A 27,485-nucleotide genomic window follows, 5' to 3' on the forward strand; every position below is an offset into this window, starting at 1 on the left:
AAAGGGAGGGTGTGCTGCTGAGAGGAAGGGTAACTGGAAAATCCAGTACCCCCCAGGCCCCCATCCCCATCGCACCCCACCCACGATCCCACTTCCCTGGGGCTCCCACCTCAGTCCAGACTGTTCCTGAGGGCGTGCGGGGCGCCCCGCCAGCCCTGCATCCGGGCGGGGAGGGGCCCGTAGCTGGGGCAGTCTCCCCGACTGCGGGGCGCGTCGCCGGCCAGCTCAGCCCCAGGCGCGCGGAGGGGCGGGCGGTGCGGAGGGTGGGCTCGGCGCGCGCGGGCGGGGCGCGGGGCGGGGTGGGAGGTGCGCGCGGTGCAGCCGTGCGTGCGCTCCGCTCCGTGCCACAAGCTCGCCGCGCGCCACCCTAGCCGCCTGGGCGCTCTCGGCGGGGAACCAGCGGCCGCCGGAGCCCGGAGAGAGACCGCAGCCCACAGCGCGGAGCCCGGAGGCAACGCGGAGCTCGGATAGAGCCCGGAACCCCGGGCGAACTCCAGCCCGAGCGCGCGCCCCGGGGCCTCCCCGCGCCCCCCTCCGGCGCCCGCTCCTCTTCTCCCGCCTGGAGACCCTCCCATGCCCGTGCAGACCCCGGCGAGCGCAGCGTCACCCACCATGCGCCTCAACGGCTCGGCGTGGGGATCCCCGGGCGCCCTGGGCGCCCATCCCTTCCCGCGGCTGCCGTCGGGGCTGGAGGCGGTGCTCCTGGCCCTGGGCTCGGGCAACAGCTCGGGCAACGCGACGGAGCGCGTCCCCGCAGAGCCCAGCAGCGAGCTGGACGTGAACACGGACATCTACTCCCGGGTGCTGGTGACGGCCGTGTACCTGGCCCTCTTCGCGGTGGGCGTGGTGGGCAACTCGGTGACAGCGTTCACGCTGGCGCGCAGGAAGCTGCTGCGGCACCTGCAGGGCACGGTGCACTACCACCTGGGCAGCCTGGCGCTGTCCGACCTGCTCATCCTGCTGCTGGCCCTGCCGCTGGAGCTGTACAACTTCATCTGGGTGCACCACCCCTGGGCCTTCGGCGACGCCGGGTGCCGCGGCTACTACTTCCTGCGCGACGCCTGCACCTACGCCACGGCCCTCAACGTGGCCAGCCTGAGCGTGGAGCGCTACCTGGCCATCTGCCACCCCTTCAAGGCCAAGACCCTCATGTCGCGCAGCCGCACCAAGAAGTTCATCGGCACCATCTGGCTGGCCTCGGGCCTGCTGGCCGTGCCCATGCTCTTCACCATGGGCCAGCAGAACCGCAGCGCCGACGGCCAGCACCCGGGCGGGCTGGTGTGCACGCCCATCGTGGACGCCACCACCGTCAAGGCCGTCATCCAGGTGAGCGTCCCCGCGGGCGCCGGGCCAGGGTCTCGCCTGGGGTGCACCGAGCAACCTGTCCCTCGCCCCGGAGTGCTTTCAGGTCTGTGTCTCTGGGTTCCCGGGGAGCTGGAGCAGTGTCCTGGGAGATCTCACCCCTGGGGAGCTGAGAAGGGAAGCGGGGGGCCTGGGCAGCAGCTGACCCCTCCTCTTTCCCACCTTTCACTTCAGAGCCACCAGGGCTCTGTCCTCCTCAGCCTCTCCTGCTACTGGAGGGGGCTGGGACCCTGGGGTCAGTGACCCTCCAGGAGGCCACCCAGCAGCTTGGGTTTCCCCAGATTCCCTGGGGCCGAGTGTACAATTGCAGGTGCTGACACGGGGTTCTGGGGAGTGGCCCTTTGATCAGCTTCTCAACTCTTTGTGCCTTCAAGTTGCACCCCACTCCGCCTGCCTACAGACCCCCCAGCCAGCTCCCCTCGGCCTCCCTGCTGCCCCACCTGGCCCAAACTTGGGAGCCGGAGCTGCACCGGGCACCATCTCGGGCCGGTTCCCTGACCCCTTGGGGCCTTCATCTCCGGTCTGGGCAAGCTGGGATACTAGCACCCCCCTCAGCAGGCGGAGACCTGGAGGAGAGAACGTGGGCCCCTGGTCTGGAGGAGGTTGTTGATGGTGATGATGGTGATGATGTTTCTGCCGGGAAGGTGGGAAATATTGGGGTGTGGGGGGCACCCTGGGGCCCTGAAGGGTCAGAGCAGGCTGGGAGCCTTTCCGGGGAATCGGCCTGGACGGGGCAGCCTGGGGTCTGAGGACTTGGGGTTGGGTTCGGCAGAAAGCAAAGGGAGAGGCACCAAAGTTGGGGTCCCTGGGTCGAGCAGACTGGGTGTGATGGGGTGTGGAAACGGCTGTGCCGGGGCAGGCTCTGTCTCCATGGCCAGCTCCCCGGCTGCGACTGATGCTCCAGGGCCCCCACCGCCATGCAGGAGAAACCCCTGCTGTCCTGGGCTGGGGTGAGTCAGAGCTGGGCTGTGCCCACCAGCCCTTCCCTGCACGAGAGGCAGAAGCGGATGGGGCGCCGCACGGCAGACAGTGGGGGTCCCCTTCCAGCCGCTTCCCCAAGCTCTGTTTGTCTTTCCCGAGCCCCTGTCTCTCATGGGCTCTGCTCAGGGGACACTCCCCAGCTCGCTTCAGGGAGGGGGCAGCCACTCCCAGCCACCTTTGGAGGACGCGCAAGACACGGCAGCCTCGGTCAGGAGCAGTTTGGCCTCTCTGGATCATCCAAAACAACAGACAGAAAAGTGGAGGGGCTGTGGGACAGCTTGGCCCCCGCCCCCGGCAGGCGTCCTCCCCTCCCCACCCCCCGGCCCTCCTGTCCGCCCCGCAGCCTTGGAAGGTAAACATGTCGTCGCTTGGTCTCCCGAAGCGCCGTTTATCTGGGTCTCGTCGCCCCGAGGTCAGCAGGAGGCCTGGCCGGCCCCTCAGTAATTGTCTGCTGAGCATCCCCCGTGGACCCGGCTCCCCACCCTTCTGCACCCCCATGTCCGGTGGCCCAGTGTTTAGTAAACATTTGTGGACTTGATGCTCTTGGAAAACAGCCTCCTTTTCCTGTAAAGAACTCAGTGCCAGCGAGCAGCCACCGACGAGGCCTTCACTTCCCCGTGGGCCTCGGGCTGCCCAGGCCGGGGCGAGCTCCTGCTGGGTGTGCCCAGCGCCGTCCTGCCAAGCAGGGCCGCACGCTTCATCCGAAGGCCCCTTTCATCCAACATGCATTAAAGTGTCGGGGCGTCGGCCAACCGAAGTGGCCCCTTTCCAAAACGGGGCCCTGTGAGGGCTGCCCACCCTCGGCCTCTGCGGGGTTCGGTCCTGGGCAGCTGCAGACGGAGAAATGTTTAGGAGCATGGTCATCTGGGGACGACATTTCTGAGCGACCCGGATCACTGCTCGTTATCACTCGTGGCTTAGGCGGGCTGGAAGGCACCACGGACGGGCCAGGGTACAGCCATTGCGCTTGGCTCAGGGACCTGGGACTCAGTCCTGGCGCAAAGCGGGACGCGACAGGAGGGGCTGGACAGGCCTGCTGGCGCATGGGGTGTCAGCTTCCCTTCTGGGGTGCCCGTGGGTCTCCCTCCACTGACCCTGGGGGTGACCAAGCACTGTTCATAGGTGGCTTCTTGGTGGGAGACGCTTATATGCGCTGGTGACCCAGCTGTGCTCCTAAGTTGTCACTCGCGGGCATATCAGGGCGGAGGGTCAGGCCTGGCAGATGGCCCCGGCAACCCAGCCTCGGGGTTCAGTCTCGCTCCTCCTGGGGGCTGGGCAGCCCCCTCCATCCAGAGCTGCTGGGAGAGGCTCCGGCAGGTCATTGAGGAGGAGCGCCACCCGAGGGGGCTGGAGCAGCCGGAGCCTGTGAACAGGGGCATCCACCCCAGAAGCGACCTGGCCAGGGCTTGTCTGGCCCCGTCTCACCCCAGTGGTCCCCAGGCCCCAGCAGCGTCCCTGCCTCCTGCCCCGGGTCAGTTGCCCTCGTGTGCCCATCAGCTCTGAGCCCCAGGGACACAGCCAAACGAGGGACTCGGCACCGGGTTCTGGCCGGGCCCCACCTGCGTGGACGCAGCTGGTCGGGGTCTGTGCCCTGGGTGAGCCCCGTTCAAATGAGTGCAGGGATCCCCTCCCCATGTGTCACGGGCATGCACATGGGTGTGTGCAGAGACACACATGGGCACACACCTGCATGCATGTGCAAGACAGATGGACAAAGAGTGACACACAGCGCACATGCAGGCACACACACACAGACATGCTTGCACACACACACATAGATGTGTGTGCACATGTAGAGACATATACACAGATGCACATGCACACAGACATGCACACAGTGTGTGCTTGCACTACGATCCTGTACAGCTTCCCTGACGCTGGGGCCATCTCTGCAGTTGGCAGAGGGGGTCTGAGAGGCCCCCACCCCGGCTCACCTTTTCCCTCCAAAGTTCAGAGACACCTGTGCTCCAGCACCTGGGGCTCCAACACTGTGGTTGGCCGGTGAGGGGGTCCAGACCCCAAGGCCACGGCCTGCTGTCTCACACCAGGTGCCAGGAGCAGAGGTGTGAGGGCCATCAGTGGTCACTGCACAAGCCCTGGAACTGCTGGGACTCCCCTCAGACAGCCCAGGTCAGCTGCTTTCGCCATAAACCTCGGACCTCCGGCCCCTGCACCTGCTCTGAGTCCTTGGCAGATCGATCGTGCAGGTCATTGCAGACGCCCAGACCAGGGAAGTTTGACAGGATCTCAGGGAGGGAGAGGCGGCCGAGCTGTTTCCAGCAAGTGCGAGAAAATTGGCTCCATAAAATTGGGCCGTCTCCGTCCTGGGCCACCGGCTGCTCCACGACCCCCTCCCGGGGGCTCTCGGAGGGGGGTCCGCTCTCTAGTCGTTCCCCATTGACTGGCCCTCTTGGGTTCCTTCACTCCCACAGCCACGGGCTCAATGGCTGTCTAAGAGGACGCTGCGGGTGCATCGGGAGTGACCGACTCAGCCAGAAGCCCCAAGGCCGGGGGGTGGTGGAGCTTGACAAGCAATGGCTAGCGCCCCGGTCTCACTGGCTGACTGCAGAGGGAAGCGGTAGCTTCATGGGGGTGGAGGCTGGCAGGGGCCATCTGGAAACGGTGCCAGCAGGGCCCGGCACCCTGTCTGGGCTCCTGCCTGCTTACGGGGGACAGCAGGATGTCCCCGTCTACAAAATGACGAGCCGGGGCCCCATGGGTGTCAAGGTTCCAAAAGAAAGAAGGGTCCGTGTTGAGGGGGCTGAAGAGACATTGCAGCCAAGCGCAGTCTTGGGTCAGGAAACTACCGGAAAGGATGTTGTTGAGACGACTGGCAGCGTTTGGCTGAGGTCTGCAGATAGACAGTCTTGTTGAACCAGCATTGAGTTGAGTTTCTGGCTTCAGTAAGCGGCCACGTAAGGCAGGGCCTTGTCTGTAGGACGCCCCTGGGGGGCTAGGGCCGGGGCTGCAGAGAAGCTGGTGTCGGTCGGGGAGCTGAGCCCCGCCGGGACCCTCGCGGACAGTGAGGAGTTCCTGTTACCGTGAGGCTGTTGTGGGCCTCTGTGGAGTACAGACTGACATTGTATTTGCAGGCAAAGCGACTGGGCATCTCGGATTTACCCGAACATGCCCTGGGGACGGGAGCGGCAGGCCGGGCCGTTGGTGACCCGAGACGGGCGGGGAGTTGGTTGTGGGAGCCGGGCGTTGTCTATTTGTTGTCTTTTGTTTGAAACTTGCCATAAGAAAAACCTGTGAAAGTCTGTGATGCTGGATGTTTGCGAAACAGATCGTGGCTCGTGGAACGTGGAGCAGGGCTGTGGACTGGCAGAGGTGACCGCGGCCACGGGCTGGGCCTGGGGCCAGGCTGGGCATCAGGAGCAGGCGGATGGGACCAGGCAGGAGCCTGGCCGTGGGGCGAGGAGGCCAGGGTGGGGACGCACGGACGCGTGTCCCGAGGGTGCAGCAGGCGGAGAGGAGAGCCGGGGGCAGCCTTGGAGGGGCAGGCACGGGCCGGGTGGAAGACGCCGGGGGGCCGGGGTGGGTCTGCTTCAATGACCTTCTGGAAAAGGCAGAGCCGTGGGGACGGAGAGCAGAGCTGGGGCCGGGCCGGGGGCCGTGGTGACCGCACAGGGCACCGGGGGCTTTTCGGAGCCGAGGGTGCTCTGAGTCTTGAGAGCCGAGGGGTTTGCACGCCTGAGCACTTGGCACGCTCCTAGATCTGGGGACCGACGGGTCACGTCTCAGGGATCTCGATGAATCTGTCATTTAAAAAGTGAAAGGTGCAGGGGTCAGCGTCCCCCTCCGGCGGAGGTGCTGGGGCTGGTGCGGTCCTCTTTCCGGTCCTCTGTCCTGGGCAGCTCAGGGCTCGACAGGTCCCGGGGGTGGAGCTCCTGGGGGTGCGGACCCCGGGCGCAGCCGGGGACGGAGAGGAGTGGAGGGGCTGGTCCTCCGTGCTGGGGTCAGAGGGCATCACCAGGTCGTGGCTGTCGGGGCCTCAGGCCCTGCCCGGCGACGCCTTGACCTTCCCACTGGTGGTCCGTGGAGCGCAACTGCAGGAGGTCACGGGTCAGCCCCATCCCAGCCTGTCCCAAGGGTTTCACCAAGGCCCAGCCCGAGAGGGGAGCCACCCAGCTTCCTCAGCACCAAATGGGGAAACTGAGGCCCCAAGGGGGCCAGGTCCCCAGCCCTGCCCAGCCCTGGGGCCCAGGGGAAGGAGGCCGGGCGGCTGTGTGTGAGCTGGCACAGGCTCTGGGAGGGGCTGTCGTGAACCGGCCCCCCTGCAGCCCCTGCTCTGGGGACTGCACCCCACTGTGCATCCCGCGGCGGCCGCGGCACCAGGGGCAGGGAAGGCTGGTGGGGAGTGAGGCAGAGGCTTCGAGAAATGCTTGCTGCGTCGGAGCAAGCCACTTGGGAATGGGGGACTTGGGGTTCTCTGGGTTCAAATCCCAGCTCACCCCTGGCCAGCGACCCAACCCCACTGGGCCTCAGTTTCCTCACCCGCCAGTTGAAGATGTTGATGACTCTGTGGTCTCCTGAGCCAACACCCGTAAAATGCTTGAGACAGTGCCTGGACCCAGGGGCTCGGTTAGAGGCACGTGGCGGTCGTGCACCAGCAGTGGCCGCCACGGCAGCCAGCAGATTTAAGGCGAGACCAGGGGCAACTGATTCGTTGTCTTGGGGTCCCCTCACCCCAGGCTCCCCAGTTCCTAGCACCTGTGCCTCAAGCTGGCAGAGCCCTGCAGGATGTCTGTTCCAGCCCAGAACCTTCCACCACCAGTTGCCATCTCTCCACCTTCCCTGAGAGCATGTGCTGCCCAAAGGCGAGGGCACTGGCCGGCTCCCTTGGGCACCAAAGGTGGGAAGATGCTTCTCCTGGGCCCCTGCACGGACACGCCCCCTCCTCCAACACGCGTTCCTTGTGCCGGGCAGAGTGGGTGCAGCAGAACCAAACGAGCAAAAAGGCCTGTGCCATGGGACTCACGCCCCAGCAGAGGAGACAGAACCTGAGCAAAATCAGTTACCTGTATGCAGGGGCGATAGTAAAAAATTCAACAAGGCGGATGGGGATGGGGAGAGGATGGCACAGAGGCGACGGGGCATCTTTTTTTTTTTTTTTTTTTTTTTGATAAACATATTTTACTGTAAAAATCTGCATTTGAAAAGAGAAACTTGGGCCTATTTTCTGCGTTAATATCCCATTTGGTGCTATTGAGTTTGTTGTCCTTTATTCTTTTTTTTTTTTTTTTTAATCATCATTTTATTGAGATATATTCACATACCACGCAGTCATACAAAACAAATTGTACTTTCGATTGTTTACAGTACCATTACATAGTTGTACATTCATCACCTAAATCAATCCCTGACACCTTCATTAGCACACACACAAAAATAACAAGAATAATAATTAGAGTGAAAAAGAGCAATTGAAGTAAAAAAGAACACTGGGTACCTTTGTCTGTTTGTTTCCTTCCCCTACTTTTCTACACATCCATCCATAAACTAGACAAAGTGGAGTTTGGTCCTTATGGCTTTCCCAATCCGACGGGGCATCTTTGAGTCTTGACTCTGAAGGAGCCAGTGCACAGGGGACTGGGCGCGGAAGATTCTAGCAGCGGGAGCAGCCATGAGAGGCCCTGAGGCAGGCGTAGTCTGGGGGGCTGGAGGGACAGGGGTGGCCGGGGTGGCCGGAGCCGAGAGAGCCAAGGGGCAGGGCAGGATGCAGCAGGGCCTTTCGGACGGTGCCGTGGCCTTTATCGTGGCCGGGGGAGCTTCGGAGCAGCGCAGCCCCTGGCTCCCACCTCCTGGCGCTGTGCGGAGAAGGCGCCTGGGGGCCGGGTGGTTGAGAGGCTGCCGCGATAGCCCAGGTGAGGAGACCCCATCCCGGGGTGGGGTGGGCAAGGTGGTGAAGGGGGCTCAGAGGCTGGATACGTATTTCTTCTTTTTCTAAAGTTTGCGTTTAAATGTACATACCGTGACATTCACTATCCTGTCTGCATCTATGACGAAGGCGTAGTTGTGTGACCTCCAGAGATGGGGCACGTGCCCGTCCCCTGAATGCCGCCTCAAGCCGTGGCTGTGCAGGCACCTGCACCCCCCGCCGGCCCCCACCACTGGCGCTCCCCCCTCCATCCCGGAGCCAGGCGGGCGGGCCGGCCGGGCCTGGCGTCTTTGGCTTGCACAGTGCATTTGCCGGCTCTATAAATAGATGGTTCCTTTTCTTCGTGGATTCCGTGGTATGGACGTACCGTAAATTGTTTATCCGTTCACCCATTGAAGGACATTTGAGTTCTTTCCAGGTTGGGGCATTTATGAATAAAGCTACCACGAACATTCACGCACAGAATTCTGCGTGAATGTGTTTTCCTTTCTCCTGGGTTGACACCCAGGAGTGGTATCGCTGGGACATGCAGGGATGCGTGTTTAACTTTACAGGAAGCTACCAAACTTTTCCAAACTGGCTGTGCCGTTTTGAACGTCCACCAGCAGTGTGTGGACGCGCTCGTTGCCCTGATCCTGGCCGGGTGTGGCACTGTCAAGGGTTTGTTTTTCTTTGTTTTTACTTAGCCACTCTGACAGGTGCCCTGTGGTATCTGGTGCTTTTAATTTCCATTTGCCTAATGACTGAATGTATTAAGCATCTTTCATGTGCTTATCCAACATCTCTATATTTTCTTCGATGAAGTGGCTGTTCTAGTCATTTGCTCATTGTTTAGATTTTTCTATTCTGGTTACAAGTCCTTCGAGAGGTATGTGATTTGCAAATATTTTCTCCCAGTCTGTAGCTTGTCTTTTCATCCTCCTAACAATGTACTTCACAGAGCAAACAGTTTTAGTTTTGATGAAATCCAAGTTATCTTTTTTTTTTCTTTTGTGGATCGTATTTTTGTTGTCATGGCTAAGAACCCAAGACCTAACCCAAGGGGACAAAGGTTTTCTCCTGTGTTTACTTCTAAAAGGCATACATTTTTATCTTTTACATTTGGTTGATGATCCATTTTGCATTAATTTTTCCATGAGGTGTGATGTATACATTTTTCACATACAAATATTCAATCATCCCAGCACCATTTGTTGAAAAGACTCAGCACTATTGAGTTTTCTTTGCACCTTTGTCAAAAATCAGTTGACCACTTGTGTGTGGGTTAAATCTGAACCCCCTTCTGCTCCTTTGTTCTCTGAGTCTGCTTTCTCCAGTATGCACTGTCATGACCGCTTTAGCTCCCAAGTAGTATGAGATAGCCAACTTTGTTCTTTTTCAAATTTGTTTTGGCTACTCTAATCCTTTGCTTTCCACATAAATCTTAGAATCATCTTGTCGACATCTACAAAAAAGCCAGCTGGGATCTTGGCAGGGGTTGTCTTCATCTGCGCAGAGCAGTTTGGGGAGCCCTGGCATTGTAACGACTTCAGCCCTTCCAGTCCCCGAGGACAGGGCATTGCTCCGTTATAGATCTCCTCTGGTTGCCTCCAGCAGTGGTAGCGTCCAACATTCAGATCCTACACGTGTTTTGTTAGATTTATACCTAAGTAGTCACATTTTGGGTGCTATTATAAATGGTACTGCTCTTAATGTTTCAACTACCCATTCTTTAAATACTAGTTTTCTCATTGCGATTGATTTTGTGTATCGACCTTGTATCTTGCAACCATGATAAACTCACGTATTTAGTTCTAAGAACTGTTTTGTCCGTTGCTTGGGATTCTCTGCGTAGGCAGGGTGGGCTGTGCGAACCTCGCTTCTTCCTTTCCAATCTGATGACTTCTCTTCCCCTTTGTGCCTGGTTGTTCGGCTCTGACTTCCCTGCGATGTTGTGTCAGAGTGGGGGAGCAGGTAGCCCTGTCTGCTGCTCGATCTTAGGGGGAAGCCCCTCTGTCTTTCCTTTTTTTCTTTCTTTCTGATTAGTTTAAATGTATGCTTTTTATTAGAGAAGTTGTAGCCTTGCTAAGTGTGTCCGGTAGGTTCCCTGTTCCCAGGCCCACGGCCTTGCAGGGCGGCGTGTCCCACGTCTGAAAACAGTGGCCTGGGCTGTGTCTGCAGTTTTACGGCTGTTTATGGCAGGAGAGAGAGCCCAGACCCGAGTGGAAGTCATCTGTGGCCTTTAAACACTGCCTACCTTCAAAAATATCCAAGGCAGCTTGTAATAAAAGACTTTGGTTCAAAGGAATTAGTAAAACAACGTTGCACAGGAACACACAATGAAGAAATACAGTTATCCATAGAGCTGAGGCGGCCGCCGGGTGTGTGTATTTGCACTGAGGCTTATGAAAAAGAGCAATGTTGTTTGGACTTCAACCTTTTTTATCTCATTGTCTGTTAAAACGGGAATTATTGTAAATTTCAGGGACTCTCCTTTGACATATTTAAAGGTTAAGAGCACTGTTCGGGGGGCCTGTGCTCTCATAACTCAAAAACGGTTCCTCTAGTTAAACAAAAAAAGCAACATTTCCAGCTTCTCGAGGCTCTTCAGGGAGTCCTGGAGCTGTTGGGGAATGTTCTTGTCTAGGAATTATTGGGGTGTAGCTGTGCGTGCCTCCTGCAGCGTCGCCTCCCCGGGGTTCGTCAGGACCTCGTGCTCCGGGGCGTCCGGGGGTGGGGGCGCGGGCCTGGGTCTCCTCTCTGGGGGCTGCCTCGGGCCGTCGGGCCGCACGTCCGGCGGGATGTGCACGGCAGGGAGCGGCTGTGTGCAGGTCACTATTTATTGCCCACCCGGGCGGGAGAAGCGGTTCCATCTGAGCCGACCCCGTTCCCGGCTGCCTCCAGCTTTGTGGACCCAGGCTCACGGGCCCCTGGCCCCCCGGCTCCCTCAAAGGACAGAGGCACCAAGCCAGGCAGGGGTCTTTCCCGGACAGGGCCCCTCAGACAGGGTGGCTGGGGCTCCCCTTCTCTGAGCTGGACCGCAGTGTGCAGGGGCCGGAACCCCGTGCCTTTGTTTAACCCTTTCCAGCGATGCAAGCCACGGAGAATGTCAGATTTCTCCCCAGCAGGCGTCTGCGGCAGCGCATGCGGTGGTCTCCGGGTGCCCCTCTGACCTCCCCGTAACAGCCAGTCGGAGCAAAGCCACCGGCTACCAGAGTACGAGGCTGAACGATGGAATGGGGCAGCCAGGAGAACCCCGGGCCAGCGCCGAGCCTGGGGTGAGCCAGGGCCTGGCCCCCACGCGCCTGCCTCGGTGGTCCCCATGGCCTCGGCCATGTAGCCGGGGACAGGAAAGCAGGTGGCCGTCCCCAGAGGCCTCTCTGTCCCCCACGGGCCTGGCACCAGGCCAGACGGGCCCCAGATTCTGCCCAGGGCCAAGGCCCATTTTACCAGGTGGCCTGTCCCCCTAGCTGCCCCAGGCCTGGAGGACGCCGGCTCCCTCAGGCCTCGAAGGAGCCCCCCGGGCTGCAGAACAAAACCCACAAGCCGGGGGCCAGAGCATCGGGCGTTTAGTCCCTCGTGGTGCTGGGGGCAGGCCGTGCCCTCTGACCCCTCTTCCTGGCCTCTCCCGGCTGCCTGGGTGTGCCCGCCACCCTCGGCTTGCGGCTTCCACACCTCAGTCTGCCTCTGTCACCTTGCAGCCTCCCCTCTCTGTCTGTCTGTCTGGGTCCACATGTCCTTCACTCAGAGGGTCCTGTTGGATCAGGCCCCCAGTCCAGACTGGCCTCTCCTTAAATAATCACATCTTCAGAGATCCTATTTCCAAATACTGTCATGTCCGTGGGACCGGGGTTAGGACTGGGGGAACGTGGCCCTGCCCCAAGAGAGGAGAAGAGGGGCCGGGAGAGCTTCGCCGCACCCCGCGCCCGAGAGGGGGTCTGGCTGGCTCGGAGTGGACCCCACGCTAAAGAAAGTGTTCCCAGGACAGTGGGGCGTCTCGGGGCCCTGCCGTGTCCCGCTCACCCGGGAGAGCCTGTGGAGCACGGCGCAGGCCCTCGGACGGCTCAGCTCCCGCCCAGCTTCCTGCCGTTAATTTTCCCGGGGGCTTGTTTGGAATTCGCTAACGTTTTAGAAACCCTGTGCTTGGGTCCGATCTGGGGTGAGTTAGGAGACACTCGGCTTCCAGTTGGGTCCCGTGGGACGGACCTTCACACTCAGACCCGGCCCTGACCCTGAGTACCTTGTGGCCTCTGCCTCCACGGAGGGTCACGGGCGCCCCTGCGAGGGTCCTCCCATGTCTGAGTCTCCCGGGGCCCCTTGCTGAGTCCCTCCAGCTGCCTGATTCCTGCAGTCCTGGGCGTGGAGCCCCAAGTCTCAGCGCTGCCAGGGCCGGCCCCCTCCAGGGACCCAGGGAGGGGTGTCGGGGGCCCTGGTGTCCCAGCGTGTGCCGTCTCATCCGGGCTCCGCTGCCTCTTTCCCACCCCCGGCTCTCCCGGCTCTTCCCTTCCGAGAGTACCCGTCGTGGGGTGTAGGGCCGACCCTCATCCTACGTGACCCCATCTCGAGACCCTGAATGTCCCTAAAGAGACCCTGTCCCCAAGAGGGTCACATCTGCAGGCTCCAGGCGGGTGGCACCTGACTGCAGGGGAGACACTGATCATGGGCCCGGGGTGGCCTCCCCTGGCACAGGGGGACCCCTCGACTCAGCTTGCACCCCCTCCCCACTGAGCTTTGAGTGAGTCCGGGTGCTGGGGGGCCCCTTGCCACATTCAGAAGAGGGAGGGGGACTGGGGCTGAATGCAGACCCCAGGGCCCCTCCTCGCAGGGTTGCCGGGGACGGTCCCCTCGGCTTTGGCTGCCTGGGAAGGTGGGTGGGGGGCGGCCCGGGGTCGGGCACAGCATGTCGCTTTCACCCCTCCGACTCGTGTGTGCCCGTGGCTGCCCTGCAGAGGGTGCCGCCTCATCCGCCGTGACACCCTCTTGCCGCGACGCCCAGCCTCCCCCACGGCTACGTCGGCTGCAGCCGCGCAGACCCGAGGGTGCCGGGGCCCCTCGCTGGGACCACCCCCTCTGCTGGTTCCGAAGCTGCCCACGTCGCTGTGGACGGGTCCCGTGGTGACGCGCCCTGCAGGTCGCCGGGTAGCAGGTGCCTCCTGGAGCTGCGGGTCCTGAGCCCAAATCAACTCAGATCACTCTCGATTCCGTTTGGGGTGCTCACGTGATCCCACGGAGACCCAGACCCAGGAGGCAGCGACCTGCGGCCAGGGGAGGGGCAGGGGCCCGAAGGAAACGACACGTTTGTCGGCGGACAGGGGAGGCCAGCAGACGTTCTCTGAGCACCTGCTGTGGCCTCTGGTCACCCTGTGGACAGTGGAGGTGCCGGTGTTGGCACAGCATCAGCACAGCCACTGGCACAGCTCCCGGCACGGCGTCGGTCCACCGTCCAGCACGGCGTCGGCACAGCTGCTGGCGCTCATTTGGTGAACAAGTCAACAAACAGCCAGGTAAGCAGAGCTTCTGTTTCCAGCCCCAGCTCCTGCTGGTGGGTGTTTACTGTTCGGTTCCTGAACGCGACAAAGAGCTCATTTCTCAAGATCTCTGCAAAGCTGTTTTTATTTCAGGGGAAGTTAAGGCCGTTTGTGGTTTCAGACCATGTCCTGGACCCTGATTCTACATGGCGTTGGACAAGTGCTCCGCAGAAGATAATGCACGTGCAGTTAAAGTTTATTTTTGTTCATGAGTCTTGTGCAAAAAGCAAAAAAAAGAAGACGAACCAGGAAAGGAGGAAGTGGCCAGAGGCTGTGGCTCAGCCAAGAGCTCTCCGGCCTGTCTCCCCGCGCCTCGGTGGACACGGAGAGCCTGCCAGGCCGTCACCCGCCGTGGGCTCAGGACGGAGTGGGAGAGGCACCCCGAGGCCGTCCCGAGGTCGTTGCCCACTTCCCTCCACAGCCTGCTCCGTTGCCCCAGGACGCAGGACGGCGCAGCCAGCAGGGGGTCAGCCCCGCCCGAGTGCACCCACCCAGGACACCCCGAAACCTCAGCCTATGGCCCGGGGCCACCCATATTGGCCCCCCTGCTGGGCCTGCAGCCCCTGGGAGGGGCCTCCGGAGGGGCCGGAAGGGCCTTTCTGAACTTGGGGGGCACGGGGGGGCAGCTCTCTGGGAGCCCCAGGAACAGCTGGGCAAGTGCTGGTTTTCTGGTGTCTGAAGCCCTGGAAAGGGGGACAACAGTGAGAGTGGAGCACCCCGGAATCCTGCTTCTTGCCGTGGGAGCAGGGGGGTCCTAGAAGCTGGGACCACCTGGCAGACGGAGGATGGCCCCCAGGGAAGGGGCAGAGCCAGCGCGGGCACTGAGCCCACCCCCAGCCCAGTCTGCAGGCTCTGCACCCCTCAGACCTTGGCTGCCCCTGGGGGTGCGGGGCGTGACCTCGGGTGGCTCTGGAAGGCGGCAGCTCCGGCAGACAAGGGAAATCAGCTGGGGAAGGGTGGGCGGGAGCCCTGGGCAGCAGCAAATGTGCAGGGATGGTACTCGGGGAGCCACCAGGACCCCGTGTCCCCAAAAGGGCCCACGGGCTCTCTGTCCCGCTCGTGGCCTTGGCTGTCTCTCCAGCCCCCGCCCAGCCAGCACAGGAAGTCCCGCCCTGCCCAGTGGGGTGCTGCAGCCCAGGTGTGCAGGGGGGCTGGGGGGGGTCAGGGGTGGGGCTTGGGGGCCACTCCCCTTCTTCCCACCACCCAGTGGCACCACGAGGCAGAGACCACAGACCCGGGTCATCCCGGCGTCCCCCGACCGTCCTGGTTCCCTCGGGACAGTGGGGTGGGGTGGTGTCTGCTCCAGCCTGTCAGGAAGGGCCAGGTGGCCTGGTCCTGGGGAGCACTCGGGGCCCGTGGGGGGTCACGGGCGCAGCCCCCAGCCTCGCTCCAGCTGCTGAAGCTCTCGGGGGCTCTGCTGTCTCATCAGAGGGTGGGGTCGGTGCCCCCTGCCAGGCCCAGGCCCCCCTGCTGTCTCCTGGGCTGCAGTGTCGGGTGCAGCTGCCCTGTGCCCAGGCTGGGCTGGGGCCATGGGGAGGCGAGGGGGCGCGGGATCGCCGCTGGCCGGAGGAGAGCCCGGGAGGAGCTTGGGGCCACGGGAGGGGGGTGGGCAGCCTGGGGCCCCGGCCAGCTGCTCTGCCCCTCCCACTTCACCACTGCCCAGGGGCAGGTGGCTTAACCCAGGGGCTGTCCCGGGACCCCACTGTGGGAGCGGCTCAGTGTGGGGGCAGCGAGGGGGTGTTCCGCGGCTGTCAGGAGAGGGGGCCGTGGCTGGGCTGCCCTGGGCTGGGGACCAACCCTCCCGGTGCCCAGGACACGGGACTTTCGGATCAAAGCTGGGAGAGCCCTGGGCAAGGCAGGACCGGGCAGCCCCATCCGAGTGCCAGGGAGAGCTGACACCTGGGCCCTGGGGCCTCGTTGGGCACCAAGAAGTTTCAGGTTTGGTTTTAGTTGCTCTAAGGGCACCGTCCTGGCTGCAGCCTGAGCCTCCAGTGGCGGCACTCAGACCCCCTGAAGAGGCCCCACCATCGGGCCCCCAGGACGAGGGCCCCCGGGCTGCGGGGGCTCCAGGGCTCCAGGGCTCCAGGCAGGGTGCTGCCCCTCCCCGGGGCTCCACCTCTAGCTGCTCAGCTCCTCCCAGGCCCATGCATCTGGAGCTGCTTCCAGGAGGGGACGGTCCCCAGCTCAGTGGGCTCTGGGCAGGCCGCCGAGGTGCGGAGGGAGGGGCGGGGGGCAGCAGGACAGGGTGCAGCTGTGTTGGGGTCGGGTGGACAGAGGGGGACTTGGGGCTGGGGAGGGGAGAGCAGCCCCACTCCTGGGCTCACTGACTCAGGATGTCAGGCCACCTGTCCCCGAGGAGTGGACCCCCTCCCGGCCTGCATTTTCTCAGTGCTCCCGGGGGTCCTGGAGCCCACAAGCAGGACAGCTGGGCCGGCAGAGCTGGACCCGAGGCGGGGAGGGGCCCTTGGCCAGGTGGGTGCAAATGGACGCCCCCGTTTGCCCGGGGCCAGCACTCCTCAGTTCACGTCCCAGGTCCACGTGGGACCCCACGCTCTGTGCCTCAGTTTCCTCATCCGTAAATGAGGGTCACGGGAGCACCTGCCCTGCGTGGCCATTACCCTGGGCTCCTCGGGACCTGGCGCGACCCTGGTCTGGGGGGAGCTGACGGTCCCGGCTTGGGTGAGGGCGTCCCCCGTCGCCGGGAGGGGGTGGCCTGGGTCCGGGGCTCTTCCGCCTCCCAGGGTTTCCGGCCGCAGCTGCGCGTTCGCCACTGGGTGCTCTGTCCTCGTGGCCTCATCTTGGCTCCTCATTTTCATTGTCGGCCGACGTTCTGAAGTAACTTCATTTTAGATACCTTCATGGTGTCACCGCAGATGAAAACTGGGAACATTTGCCACGAGCAGTTATTGTAAAAACGGGGCACGGAAAACCAAGCACCTGCTGAGCCCGTCAACCCCGACACCTGGGGGCGCCAAAAATGCCAGGCGTCCGGCTCGCCACCCCCAGAGCAAAGACACGCACACAGGGCGGGGGTCCCCTCTCCTGCCCTCCGCCCCCGGGGGCTTCTGTCCAGTGGAAACGCCCGCAGCGTCACAGGGGAGGCCGGGAGGGGTGCCCTGCGGGGGTGCGACACGGAGCACACGGCTCGCCCCGCGCCTCCCTCCCTCCGCACATCTGTCGCCTTCGGAGCGGGGTCTCCCAGGCCGGCCGCCCCCCGACCGCACTCCTCCAGCCCCCCACAGCCAGGAGGGAGGCTCACACCGTCCGTCTCCCCGTCTGCAGCGTGAGACGATGGCCGCCTGTCCCGGAGGCCGGGCTGCCGGGAGCAGATCCCGAGCGACGGGCTGGCCTCTCACAGCGGGGGTTTACTCGCCCACAAGCTGACGGTCTCGAGGCCGAGAAGCGTCGAGATCAGGGCTCGTCAGGTGATGCTCTCGCCCCCAGCCCGGCTCCCGGTGACCCTGGGCCCCGCGGCGTCTGCTGGCCTCTGCCTTCTCCTCCGGCTCAGCTGCCGGCTGCGTGGCCTCCTCTCTCTGGATGTCTCGTCCGTTAAAGGATTCCTGAGTGAAGTGGCTCACATCGTGAGCTAAGACCCTCCTCACCAAAAGCCCCCCACAATGGGTCGCCCCCACAGGAGGGGAGCCTGCCCTCGGGGGCCCTGCAGCTTCCGTCCGCTCCCCACCCCTCTCGTGGCCGTGAGGGTCGATGAGTCGCCGCTTCAGTTCCACGTCAGTTTTGCTGACTGAAGATCAGCTCCCGGCTGGTCACGGGGAGCCCAGACGTAAGGAGACCCCCAGCCTCTGTCCGGGGTGGACTTCAGGAGTTGAACTGTTTAACCGGGAAGTTCAGCCTTGTGGCTACCCTGAAGCTCTCTTGCTGGAATTCAAATGAAGTGTCTTCAGCCCCACGCATCTGAAATGCTGGAGGATGGTTTTTGTACCCAGCTTCCCCCAGGCCAGGGGCAGACGGGGCCGTGAGTGTGGGTGGAAGGGGCCCAGGGGTCAGCCACAGATGGCCGGGTCACGCGGCCACGACAGGGAGCCACGTGCCTCTCCCGAGCCCCCTGATTGCAGGGGTCAGCTCCAGGCGGGCCGCGGCCCTCGGTGGGTGCCGATGCCCCCCTGGGAGGAGGACCCCGGACAGGGGCCCGGCGGACGGCCGTCGTGTGAGGAAGTGCTCCTGGGCCCCGCAGGCTGCAGCCCCTCCCGCCCCGGGCGCCTTCAGGTTCCGGAGCTTTCCCTGATGCGAAGCCGCCCCGGGCTGGTGGGAGGAGCCGCAAGGCTGTGGTGTGGTGGCGTCCTGGCCGCGCTCCTTGGTGCCCAGAGGCCGCCTGCTCGTGAGCGTCCGCGCCGGCATCGAACTTGCAAATTCCAAGTGATTTCAATGTCATAAGCAGCGAGTGAGCACCTGTTCAGGAGATGTCAGAGAAAATTATCTTAATTGCGTGTCTCAACAGAGAGAAAAGCCGCAGGGCGCCTCTGTAACTTTCCCTTCAGGTCACGGGTTTGGGGAGGACGAAGATGAGCGCTACGTAGGAAAACTGAAGCCAGTCCCCTCGCGGAGCAAGTGGCTGAGGCGCACACACCCGCTGTCTCGCTGGGCAACGCAGCGTGTCTGCAGGGACGGGCTGCTCCCTGCAGCAGAGTCCCAGGTTGGAAAGGAAAGTTCCAGAAAGCGGGGCAGCGGTGGACTTGCTCAGGGGCCGTCCCACCCAAGGCCGAGGCAGGGAGGGCAGCTCACGGAGAGCGGGGTGGCCGCTGCAAGGAAAGACACACAGAGGTAGCTCCGGCTCCAGGGCTGTCCGAGGGTTTTTATAGGGAACCCTTTTTATGACAGGAAGTTGGCTCGACTCCACCGATTGCACGAGGTTTGTCCGTCCCCTAGGCGTGGGTTGGGGCGGATGGGCTTATTTCGCTTTGGGTTAAAGGTAATGAGCTGGGGGCTTGATTGGCTGTCTGGGTCGGCCACCTGGGTGGGGAGCACAAATTTGAAAACATAAAGAGGAAACTCCAGAGGGCATGGGAGGTTTTAGTTCTGAGGGGACACGGGGCTTTGTCTGTACAATTTTATGAGGTGAAAAGAGGGAGGCAGAGGCCCCCAGCCCCACCCTGGCCATCTCTCCGGACCTGGGGTCTCAGCCTAAGGAGATTCGGTCTCCGGGCAGGTGCACCAATCCCCCAGGAGGGTCAGTCGTGTCCATAAATTTCTCCACCAGCCACTGAGCACTCGCTCACGGCCATGGTGTCATCTGACCGTCCCAGCACCAACCCCGGGCTGCACGAGGGCTGCCCACCCACCAGCCCCTCTGACCCTCGTGACCTCCTCTGGGCTGGGGGCTCTCCTGGCCACCACCGAGACACTTGCTCGGATGCACACAGCTGGGACCCCGGGGTCTGGGCTTTGAATCGCTGAGGCCGCCGTGCCCCCTCCCCAGTGGCCGCCCCCTCCCCAGCATCCACTCTTGGGGCTCAGCTTGGGGGAACATCTGGGCGGTTTTGAGGCCTGATGGGTGAGGGGCCGAGAGGGGCGGGGGCCCTTCTCTGGTGTGCAAAGCCTTCGTCACCTGCCTGTTGCTCTGCTCTCAGTGGCCTTGGCGCCCGTGGCAGCGCGTGGCTCCGGGAAGGCGTGGCCTGCAGGGAGTTCCCAGGCCCACGAGGCCCGTTTTTATGGGCAGTGGGAGCCCCGAGAGGCTTTCTTTCCCCGCCCACATCACCAGGTGTTTCACCTGTGAGAAAACGTCTTCTGCAGATTGTTCAGAAAGAAAGACTCATCCTGGACCTCAGCAGACTCTCCCATACTCTACTTTAGGGGTGACCAGTGGCCCCAGGGTCCTGCTCGCTGTGACCAGAGCAGAGACAGGGTGGGGCCAGCGAGACGCAGCAGGAGCAGCCGGGGGACGCCCAGGCCCTAGTGCAGGTGCTGCCCATGGGGGGGCCCTGGCCAGGCAGCCACCCCCACCACCCTGCAGGGTAAGACCCTTGCCCAATCCTGAAGAGTGAGGATGGCAGGAGAATGCAAAATAGCTCGAGTGCTTTTTTATATTGGTTATCCATTGAAAGAATGTTTTGATATATTGAGTTTAAAAATAGATAATTAAAATTATTTTTGCTTGTTTTTTTTTACCTTTCGAACGTGGCTACTGAGAAACTTTTGGTTGCCCCTGTGGCTTGCGTCTTCTCCCCACTGGACAGCTCTGCTGTAGCCTCCCCCTCGGGAAAGGGGCCCTTTGTGGGAGCCGTGGGGAGCCTTAGGGGCCTCCCACGGGGCTGGATGTCCCCGTGTCAGTCTGCTCGTCTGTTTGCTGTGTGCTCATCCGCTTGTGTGTTTACCTGGCGGGGTTTGGGTGACCGGGGTGCCAGGCACTGGGCCGGCTCCGGGGGTCTACGCTGAGGGAACCAGATGGGACCCTGTCCTCAGGGGGCTGCTAAGGAGGGCAAATGCACCGTCGTCAGCGCGGCCCCCACTCCCCCCGGCCGTGGCCCCACCGGGCAGGGCGCAGGGGACACTCCAGCCACCCCGCCCCGTCCAGGCGACCCCAGGTCACCCTGGTCCACTAGGCCCTGGCGAGAGTGACCATCGCCCTCCCTGCAGGGTGGGTGCGCCACGAGCCGGGTCCTCGTCCGTCGTGGGAAGCCACCACCCGCTGTCCCCGGAGAGGGACACTGAAGCTCTAGGTCACAGATCTTTACACCTGGAACCCGCCTTGCGGCCTGGAGACGCCGTGAGCCTCATGGTGAGCCGGCGACTTCGGGACACACTCGCCATCAGGACGGAGGGAAAGGCCGTTTGTTGGGGGATGCAGCGCCGGGAATGGCCCAAAGGAGATGCTGTTTGTGGGGCGACTCCCCGAGGCACGGCCCCATCCCACCCCTCTGCACCGCGCGGGCGACACGCTGGGGCCCCGTGCAGGGACAGGGAGAGCAGGCCGAGCCTCCGCCTTCTCGGCTGTGGGACGGGGCGGGCGGCAGCATGAGCCTCTCCTCGTAGGCATCCTGAGACGGCGTGAGGGTCACACCAGGTGGGAGACCCTCCCTTTATTATAAGAGTCGTTTTCGGAGCCTGGTGACGACCCCCTGAATCTGCCCGTTTTCCTCCCTCAGTGGGAATCGGCAGTCGTGGGAAGCCGGGAACGGGCCGAGTGCACGGTGGTGTCTGAAATGCGTAGCTGCAGTGTGGGGCGCAGATCTAGGAACCCACCTGGCAGATCAGGGTGCAGCATGGGGTGGGGGTGCGAGCCTCACAGAGGACTCAGGGGGCTCTGGGCGCAGGGCCCTTGACCTCAAGCCCCCCAGGCCTCAGGCTTCTTACCATAGTCAGCGTTACCCACCCAGCCCCCTTCGCCCTCAGAACGGACTGTGGCTCAGCGTCCCGGAGATCCCCACTGGCCCAGGGACAGAGCAGCCGGCGGCCTGAGCGGCCTCTTGAGAAGCCCACCTCTGGGGCCAGTCGCCCTGGCCTGCAGGGCAAGACCACGACTGCGTCCCAGTGAGGAGGGTGCTGCAGCCCCCCCAGTCCCTGGAGAACCACTTGTGGACACGTCACTCCGTGACCGCAGATGGGGCCAGCAGCAGCGGAGACCCTGCCGGAGCCAAAGACCAAATGCATCTCAGGGACCCTCCACCCACCAGCGCACCCGCGAGCACCCAACAGCCCAGGCCTCTGAACCACGGGGTTCAACTGGAAGCCCTGGGGCCCCTTCAAGGGGCACGTTTGCTCTATGGCCAGGGAGCTGAGCGGGCTGTGCTCCGCCGTCTGGGTCAATGCAGCTGGCCCTCCCATCCCTGAGTGAAGCTTCTGGAAGCCACCATCAGCACCCGGGTGACGGCAGGAGACGTGAGTCCACCCATCGAGAGCTGACGACCAGCCCCATGGTGGTGTCCAGAGCGGACGGCAGCCCCAGCCTGCCCGTCTGTCAAACAGGCGATGCGCCCCCTCCACTCTCCCAGCATCTCTGAAAATTGCACTTGTCTCAGCTTGGCTGGGAGCAGCTGGGAGGACACCCCGGCACAGCAGCTCCCTCAGTGGATTTCTGCTGAAGTGGAACAAATCCCATTTCCCTTGCACCTCGTACACACTTCACGGGTCATTGCCGGGGCCGAGTGGCAGCGGCTCCAGCAGAAACGAGGGTGCTGGGCGCCTCCAGGGAGACGGGGCTGCTCGGCAGTGTGATCTGGGGCCTCTGTCCAGGGCAGCCCGAGGGGAAGGCACTCGCTGTCAGGTAGTAGCATCGGCCCTCAGGTGACTGCCCTGGGAGGTCGTTCGCGGTAAAGGCGCACGGTGGAGGTTTGTTGAACCCCGGCGGAGGCTCCCCTCTGGGACGGTGTCGGCCAGCGCCGCCGTGCACAACCCCAGGGGGCGCCACCCCCAGCAGCCACCGTGAAGCTGCACAGGAGGGGAAGGGTCAAACCACGAGAGGGAAGGTCTCTCACGCTTCAGTCAAGCGCACCCCAAATCCATCAGGGTGTTTAAAACCACACCGTGGAAGATGGTGGGGAAAAATTGAAGAATGTCTACCTCCCCGCCCCCTGGGAGCCGCCCGGGGTCGGAAGTCGCCTCTGATGGGGAGAGGAGGGCAGTGGAGACAGCTGTTGTCTGAAATGATGAAACCGCATCTTCCTTTTCCACTGAACAACATGAATTTGGCTCATCGTTTCTAATAACTGTCATATTCCATCGTTAAAGCAGAACACAGTGCGTGTTTCCTGCCACGGGGCTGAAACCACAGACACTCATTCTCTCGCAGCCCTGGGGACGGGAAGCCCCACGTGGGTGCCGGCAGGACTGCTCCCCGGGGCCCGTGTCCTCGCACGGCCGCCTCACCCCCCCTCCACTCTGTCCTCACGGTGTCCCCATGGTGTCTCCCAGGTCACCTGTCCTCTCACAAGGGGCCCACATGCTCTACCACGGCCTCAGCCTGGTCCCTAACCGACTGGATCCACAGGACCCTAGCTCTGAGTAAGCCACCCTCCGAGGTTCTGTGGATGTGGATGTGGGGGTCCCGGCCCAGCCCACCAGGGGAGCACGTGCCCTGCACGCCACACCCCCGTCGTCCATGGAGCCCCACTGGCATCAGCCACACACTTTCATGCATGCATGGTCCACGGCTGTGACCGTCCAATGGCCCCAAAGCCGAGAACACTCCCTCTCAGCCCTTTGCAGGGGACATGTGCCTGCCCTGCCTGGGACCCACGGCCACGGAGGGCATCATGGCCCAGGCGGGGTCTGAGTGGTCCCCCAGCAGCGTCCAAAGGTTCTCAGACCCTCAGCCACGTGCGGGGCCACGGAGAGGCAGGGAGGCAGGAGGGCAGCCGGAACCCCTCTCGGGCCTTGGCCCCACCGCCTCGGACCCCTGTGCCCGTCCATCCATCCCCGGGCCCCCAAGGCCCCAAGGTCCCTCCACCGCCTCTCCCAGCACACTGACAGAGCCCCTCTCTGGTCCCTGCCTGGGGGACCCCTGTTGGCAGAGCCCCCTAAATGCAGCGTCTGCAGCCCGCCTGCTGGGTGCCTCCCCACCTATCCCGCTTCCAGGGCCAGGAGGGAACAATGAGGCACTTTGGGTGGTCCCGCAGCACGCTCCATGCACAGGCTCTCCCCACTTCGCCTCCCCCCTGCCCCTCCCCCTGCAGCTCTGTGGAACCCCCCATCAGGGCCCCCGAGGGCTCCCGCGCTCCTCCCTCCTCTCCCCTGGCTCACGGATACCCGTCACCCTTGAGGTCTCCACATAAAGCCCCCAGGAGATGGCCCCCCTGCGTCTCCAGCTCGTCTCTGCCCCGGTGGAGCCCGGCTCCCCGCTCCCCGTGTCTTCCCCCCCCCGCCAGCCGAGTGCGTCGCACACAGCAGGTGCTCAGTAAATGCCCTTGGGGGTGGGGTAAGGGGAGGCTGGTGCACACGGCACGTTCACAGGGGCTGGAGGATGGGGGTGGCTGGATGGGCCGAGCAGATGGGGCTGGGGCTCCGGGCGGGGAGGGTGGCCTGGGTGTTGAGGGCCGTCCCGGCAGCGGGCAGTGAGGGAGGCTATGTGCTGGGCTTGTGTGTCTGAATTGTCTTGGCTGCCACTGAGTTCCTGAGAGGAAAAAAACAACCTGCTGATGAGCCGTGAAATGTCAGAGAAACCTCCCGGCCTTGCCTGCGCGCCTCTCGGCTGTCAGGAGAACGTGGCTCCCCTCAGGGCAATCAGCCTCCCCCGGCTTCTGGGCTCGGGGTGGCTCCTTCAGGGCAGTGTCCAGGGGCCACAGCCTGGCCTCGGGGGCCTGCAGGCAGGGTGGGCAGGAGGGGTGGAGGCCCCAGTGCGGCCCCCACGTGCTTCCCCCTCAGCCATGGGCAGCAGGTTCACGCAGTCAGCTGGGGCCTCTTCCGGGTGGGCCAGGCCCCCACCACCCCCTTGGGGCGGGAGCCCGGGATGTGGCTGTGCGGGTCTCGGCGAGGCTGAGATCTGGGCCCGGAACCCCCCAGCCCCCAGCCCTGTCCCCCGTGCACACTGTGCTGAGGACAGCGAGTCCCACGCACGCTCCAGCCGTGACGCACGGAGGACAGGCGGCTTGTTTTTCTTTAAGAACAGTCGTGTGTTGCTTTAAAGGGGCAGACAAATGTGGAAGAGGAGATGGCCGTGCGCCTCCCGCGGGCTGGAAGGGGGGTGGTCTGGGATGAGCACAGCGCCGGGGCCCAGCCCACGCCGTCCCTCTTAATTAGCTTATTGGTCCCTTTGTCCGCTGGGGACCTGCAGCCAGGCTCATTCTGCCAGCGCCCAGACTCCCCGTGACTGGCAACTGAAGGGGCAGCTGCCCGGGACCCCACTGTGGCTCGCTTTTGGCACAGCCGCTCAGGGAAAGAATCCCGCAGCCCCACCGCCCTGGCAGGGGAGCTGGCAAAAGGGGGCAAAGTGTCGCATCTCCAAGGGCTAAGCCCCGGTGACCAGGTCCCGTCCAAGCCCAGGGGCTGCTCAACCTGGGAAGAAACAGGGGCCAATGATGGGCTGCATTGGGGCAGGTCACCCCCATGGCCAGGGTCTTTGGGCAGGTGTGGGCGGCCGCTCTAACCGCCCCCCACTGGCCCTCACCGCAGCCCCTTCCGTTGGGGCTGACCCTCCGCCACGTGTCCACTGTAATCAGATTCACCTAGAGCAGGGACAGAGTGCTAATTCCATCAGAAGGCGCCGGGCACCGTGTCCAGAGCCAGATGTCCACGCGGGAGGCATAGCCACCAGCCTGGCCTGGGGATGGCAATTAGAGATTGGGAGGGAACAGGATATTTGCTCAACTGCCCACACAATTACCCGGCAAGAAAACATGCAGAAAACGGTGGGGCCGGAGACTCTGCTGTCAGCAGGATGAGAACGCTGAGAACCTGGCAGCAGGGGAGGGTCGCCGAGAGCCAGGCCCGGCCCCTCGTGCTGGCAGCCGGGCGCTCGGCCCTTTCCTACATGTGCTCTCCGAAGCACAGCGTCCTTCCCTCCGTACCTGCCCGGCCCCCACCCCCAGCCTTGCCCCCAGCCCTCAGAGCCTCTTGGGAACGGCTGGGGCTTGCCCAAGTCCTCTGGAAAGCCTTCCCCACTTCTTGATGAAGACCCCGCCTCAAGTCCCCTGGCCGGGAGCAGAGACCTTTCTCTGATGTTGTGGGTCAAGGGCACATGGTAAAGCCCCCAAAACCCTCTCTGCTCAATGAGGTGGCACCAGTTTGAATCCCTCAGAGTCTAATGAGGGCCCTAAATCTTAGGAAAATGCAAACAAAAGGCTTAGTGGATATGGTTACAGCCGGGGGTGGGGACGAACAGCAGCCAGTTCCTACACTCGGGGAGGGGGGCTCTGTCTCCAGCGAGGAGCCATCCTCAGCCTGCAGGGGCAGGAGCAAGAGCTTCGGGCTGCCCCTCGGGGGTCTCCCTGGGGGTGGGCACCGTCTCCGAGCCTCCGTGTCCTCGTCTGTGAAACAGCCACGGGACAGGGGACCACGGGTGCAGCCTGCTCCGGTTCCTGGGGCTCGCAGCATCCTGCCAACTGTAGGTGCACCACCCGGTTCAGAACTCCGTCCCACCCGCTCCTGGCCCTGCTGCCGCCTGACACCGTCAAGGGTCTAAAAGTCGCTGCTTGTTGCTGCTTAGCAGAGGCCCCGCTGATCTGAAGACTGTAATGGGCTTTTTAGACCACAGATATTTGAAACGAGGCAAACGGCCCTCCGGCCCCCGGCCCCTGCCGGCTGGCTGCGCTTGTGAGCTGCTGGCACGCCTGACGGGCCATTTGCCGCTCCAGCTGGCACACGCGCCGCGGTCACAGGCCCGGCCCTCCCGGGGGCACCGTCCGCCCCCAGCCCAAGGAGGCTGTGCCGCCGGCACAGGTGGAGTGGGGGCAGAGATGGCAGCAAGGCCATTTCCTAATCTGATTGAGGCCTGAGTCCCTGGTCTCCGAACAACACTCGGTGCCGGCCCTGCTGCTCGGCCGGGGGTGGACGGATGTGGCTTCCGAGGGGCTTCTGGGTTGCCAAGTTCACGTGCAGACGGCGCCTCTGGCTCCACTGGGAGGGGAAAGGCACCCCCCACGCACAGGGCTGCCGGCTGCACAGGCGGGGGATAGAGGGGGAGGTGGGGGTGCTCACTGCTCCACGTGGCAGGGGGTCTGGGACGGGGGCCCGGGGACGGTTGAAGTGAGCCAGACATGGTCCCTGCCTTGGGCGGCACGGGGGTCCCCACCCCAGGCGCCCGCCCCACCCCAGGCATGCGCCCCCAGCCACAGGGCTGGGCACTGTCCGTGGTGCTGAACCCCGAGTCTCCCCGGGACCTGCTCGGCATCCCACTCCGCCGCCCGCGTTTTCACTCACTGTGGTCCTTCCACCCCACCCCCCACGAGCACCCCATGGCGGGGGGGGTCGGACAGCCTGAATGGTGGGTGCCAGGCTATCCCCAAATGTCTGCGATGTCAAACAAGGCTGCCCGGAATCACCGGGACCCCCAGGGCTCCTAGTGGGGTGCTGGCATCATTTCTGGCCTCAGCTGAGCTGGAGGAAGGGGGTGTGGGAAACCCCAGGAATTGGCTCTGTTTCAGCCTTTGCTGGGTCTGAGGGTTCTGTTCCATCCGGAGTCTGTCTGGGGAGTTTGAGGGTCTTCCTGGAGCCCAGCCTGGGGTGGGGGGTGGTTGTCTGCTCTCGGGCAAGTTCCCCGCCAGGCCAGTGAGCCAGTCCCAGCGGCACCTCGTTGGGAGTGTTGGGGGGTCACAGAGGAAGAAACACTCCCCTTCCCTTCCAGCAGCCTCAGAAGCTGTTCATCAAGCCTCTGGGTTTTGCAAACATCCTGAGCAATATTTTGCCCCTTCCCACTCGGCGCGGGCTGCTTGCTGAGCGTGAAGCCATGGAGTCTGGGGGCTGGCTCTCTGCCTGACGCAAGGGGACTAATTAGAGAGAAAAAGGCCCCTGTGCAGAACAAGCTGATGATTGAAGAGGAGGTGCTAGGGGAAAGGAACATTTAAGGGGAAAGAGGATGCGGTGTGTCTCTGTGTGTGAATGGCTGGGCGGGGGGCTCAGTGGGCTGTCACGGTCCATGTCAGAAGCCAGGGGTGGTGCTCCCAGGACCCCTCAGAGCCTCGGCCCAGCATTCCAGGCCCCTCCCACCAGCCAGGTGAGCCAGGTCTACCCTTACCTGTTTGTAGGCGGGCTGTGTGCCTTACCTCCTCCCAGCCTTTGCTCCTGCTGTGCCCTCACCCACAGTGGATGAACCCCGACAGGTTGGAGGGAGCCCCTCTCCCTGGCCTCCCCAGCCCACCCCCATCCCC

General features: G+C 63.2%; 1 protein-coding gene across 1 annotated transcript in view; it reads left to right on the forward strand.

Annotated features, from left to right (window-relative positions):
* Positions 1-612: 612 nt before the first annotated feature.
* NTSR1 (neurotensin receptor 1) overlaps positions 613-27,485 on the forward strand; it is a 47,442-nt gene continuing 20,569 nt past the window's right edge. The window contains exon 1 of the mRNA XM_037811177.1: positions 613-1,326. Within this exon, the coding sequence (XP_037667105.1) occupies positions 613-1,326 (714 nt within the window). The remainder of the gene's footprint in view (positions 1,327-27,485) is intronic.

Source organism: Choloepus didactylus, chromosome 19 (assembly GCF_015220235.1).
Source record: "Choloepus didactylus isolate mChoDid1 chromosome 19, mChoDid1.pri, whole genome shotgun sequence".
Classification (NCBI taxonomy): Eukaryota; Metazoa; Chordata; class Mammalia; order Pilosa; family Megalonychidae; genus Choloepus; species Choloepus didactylus.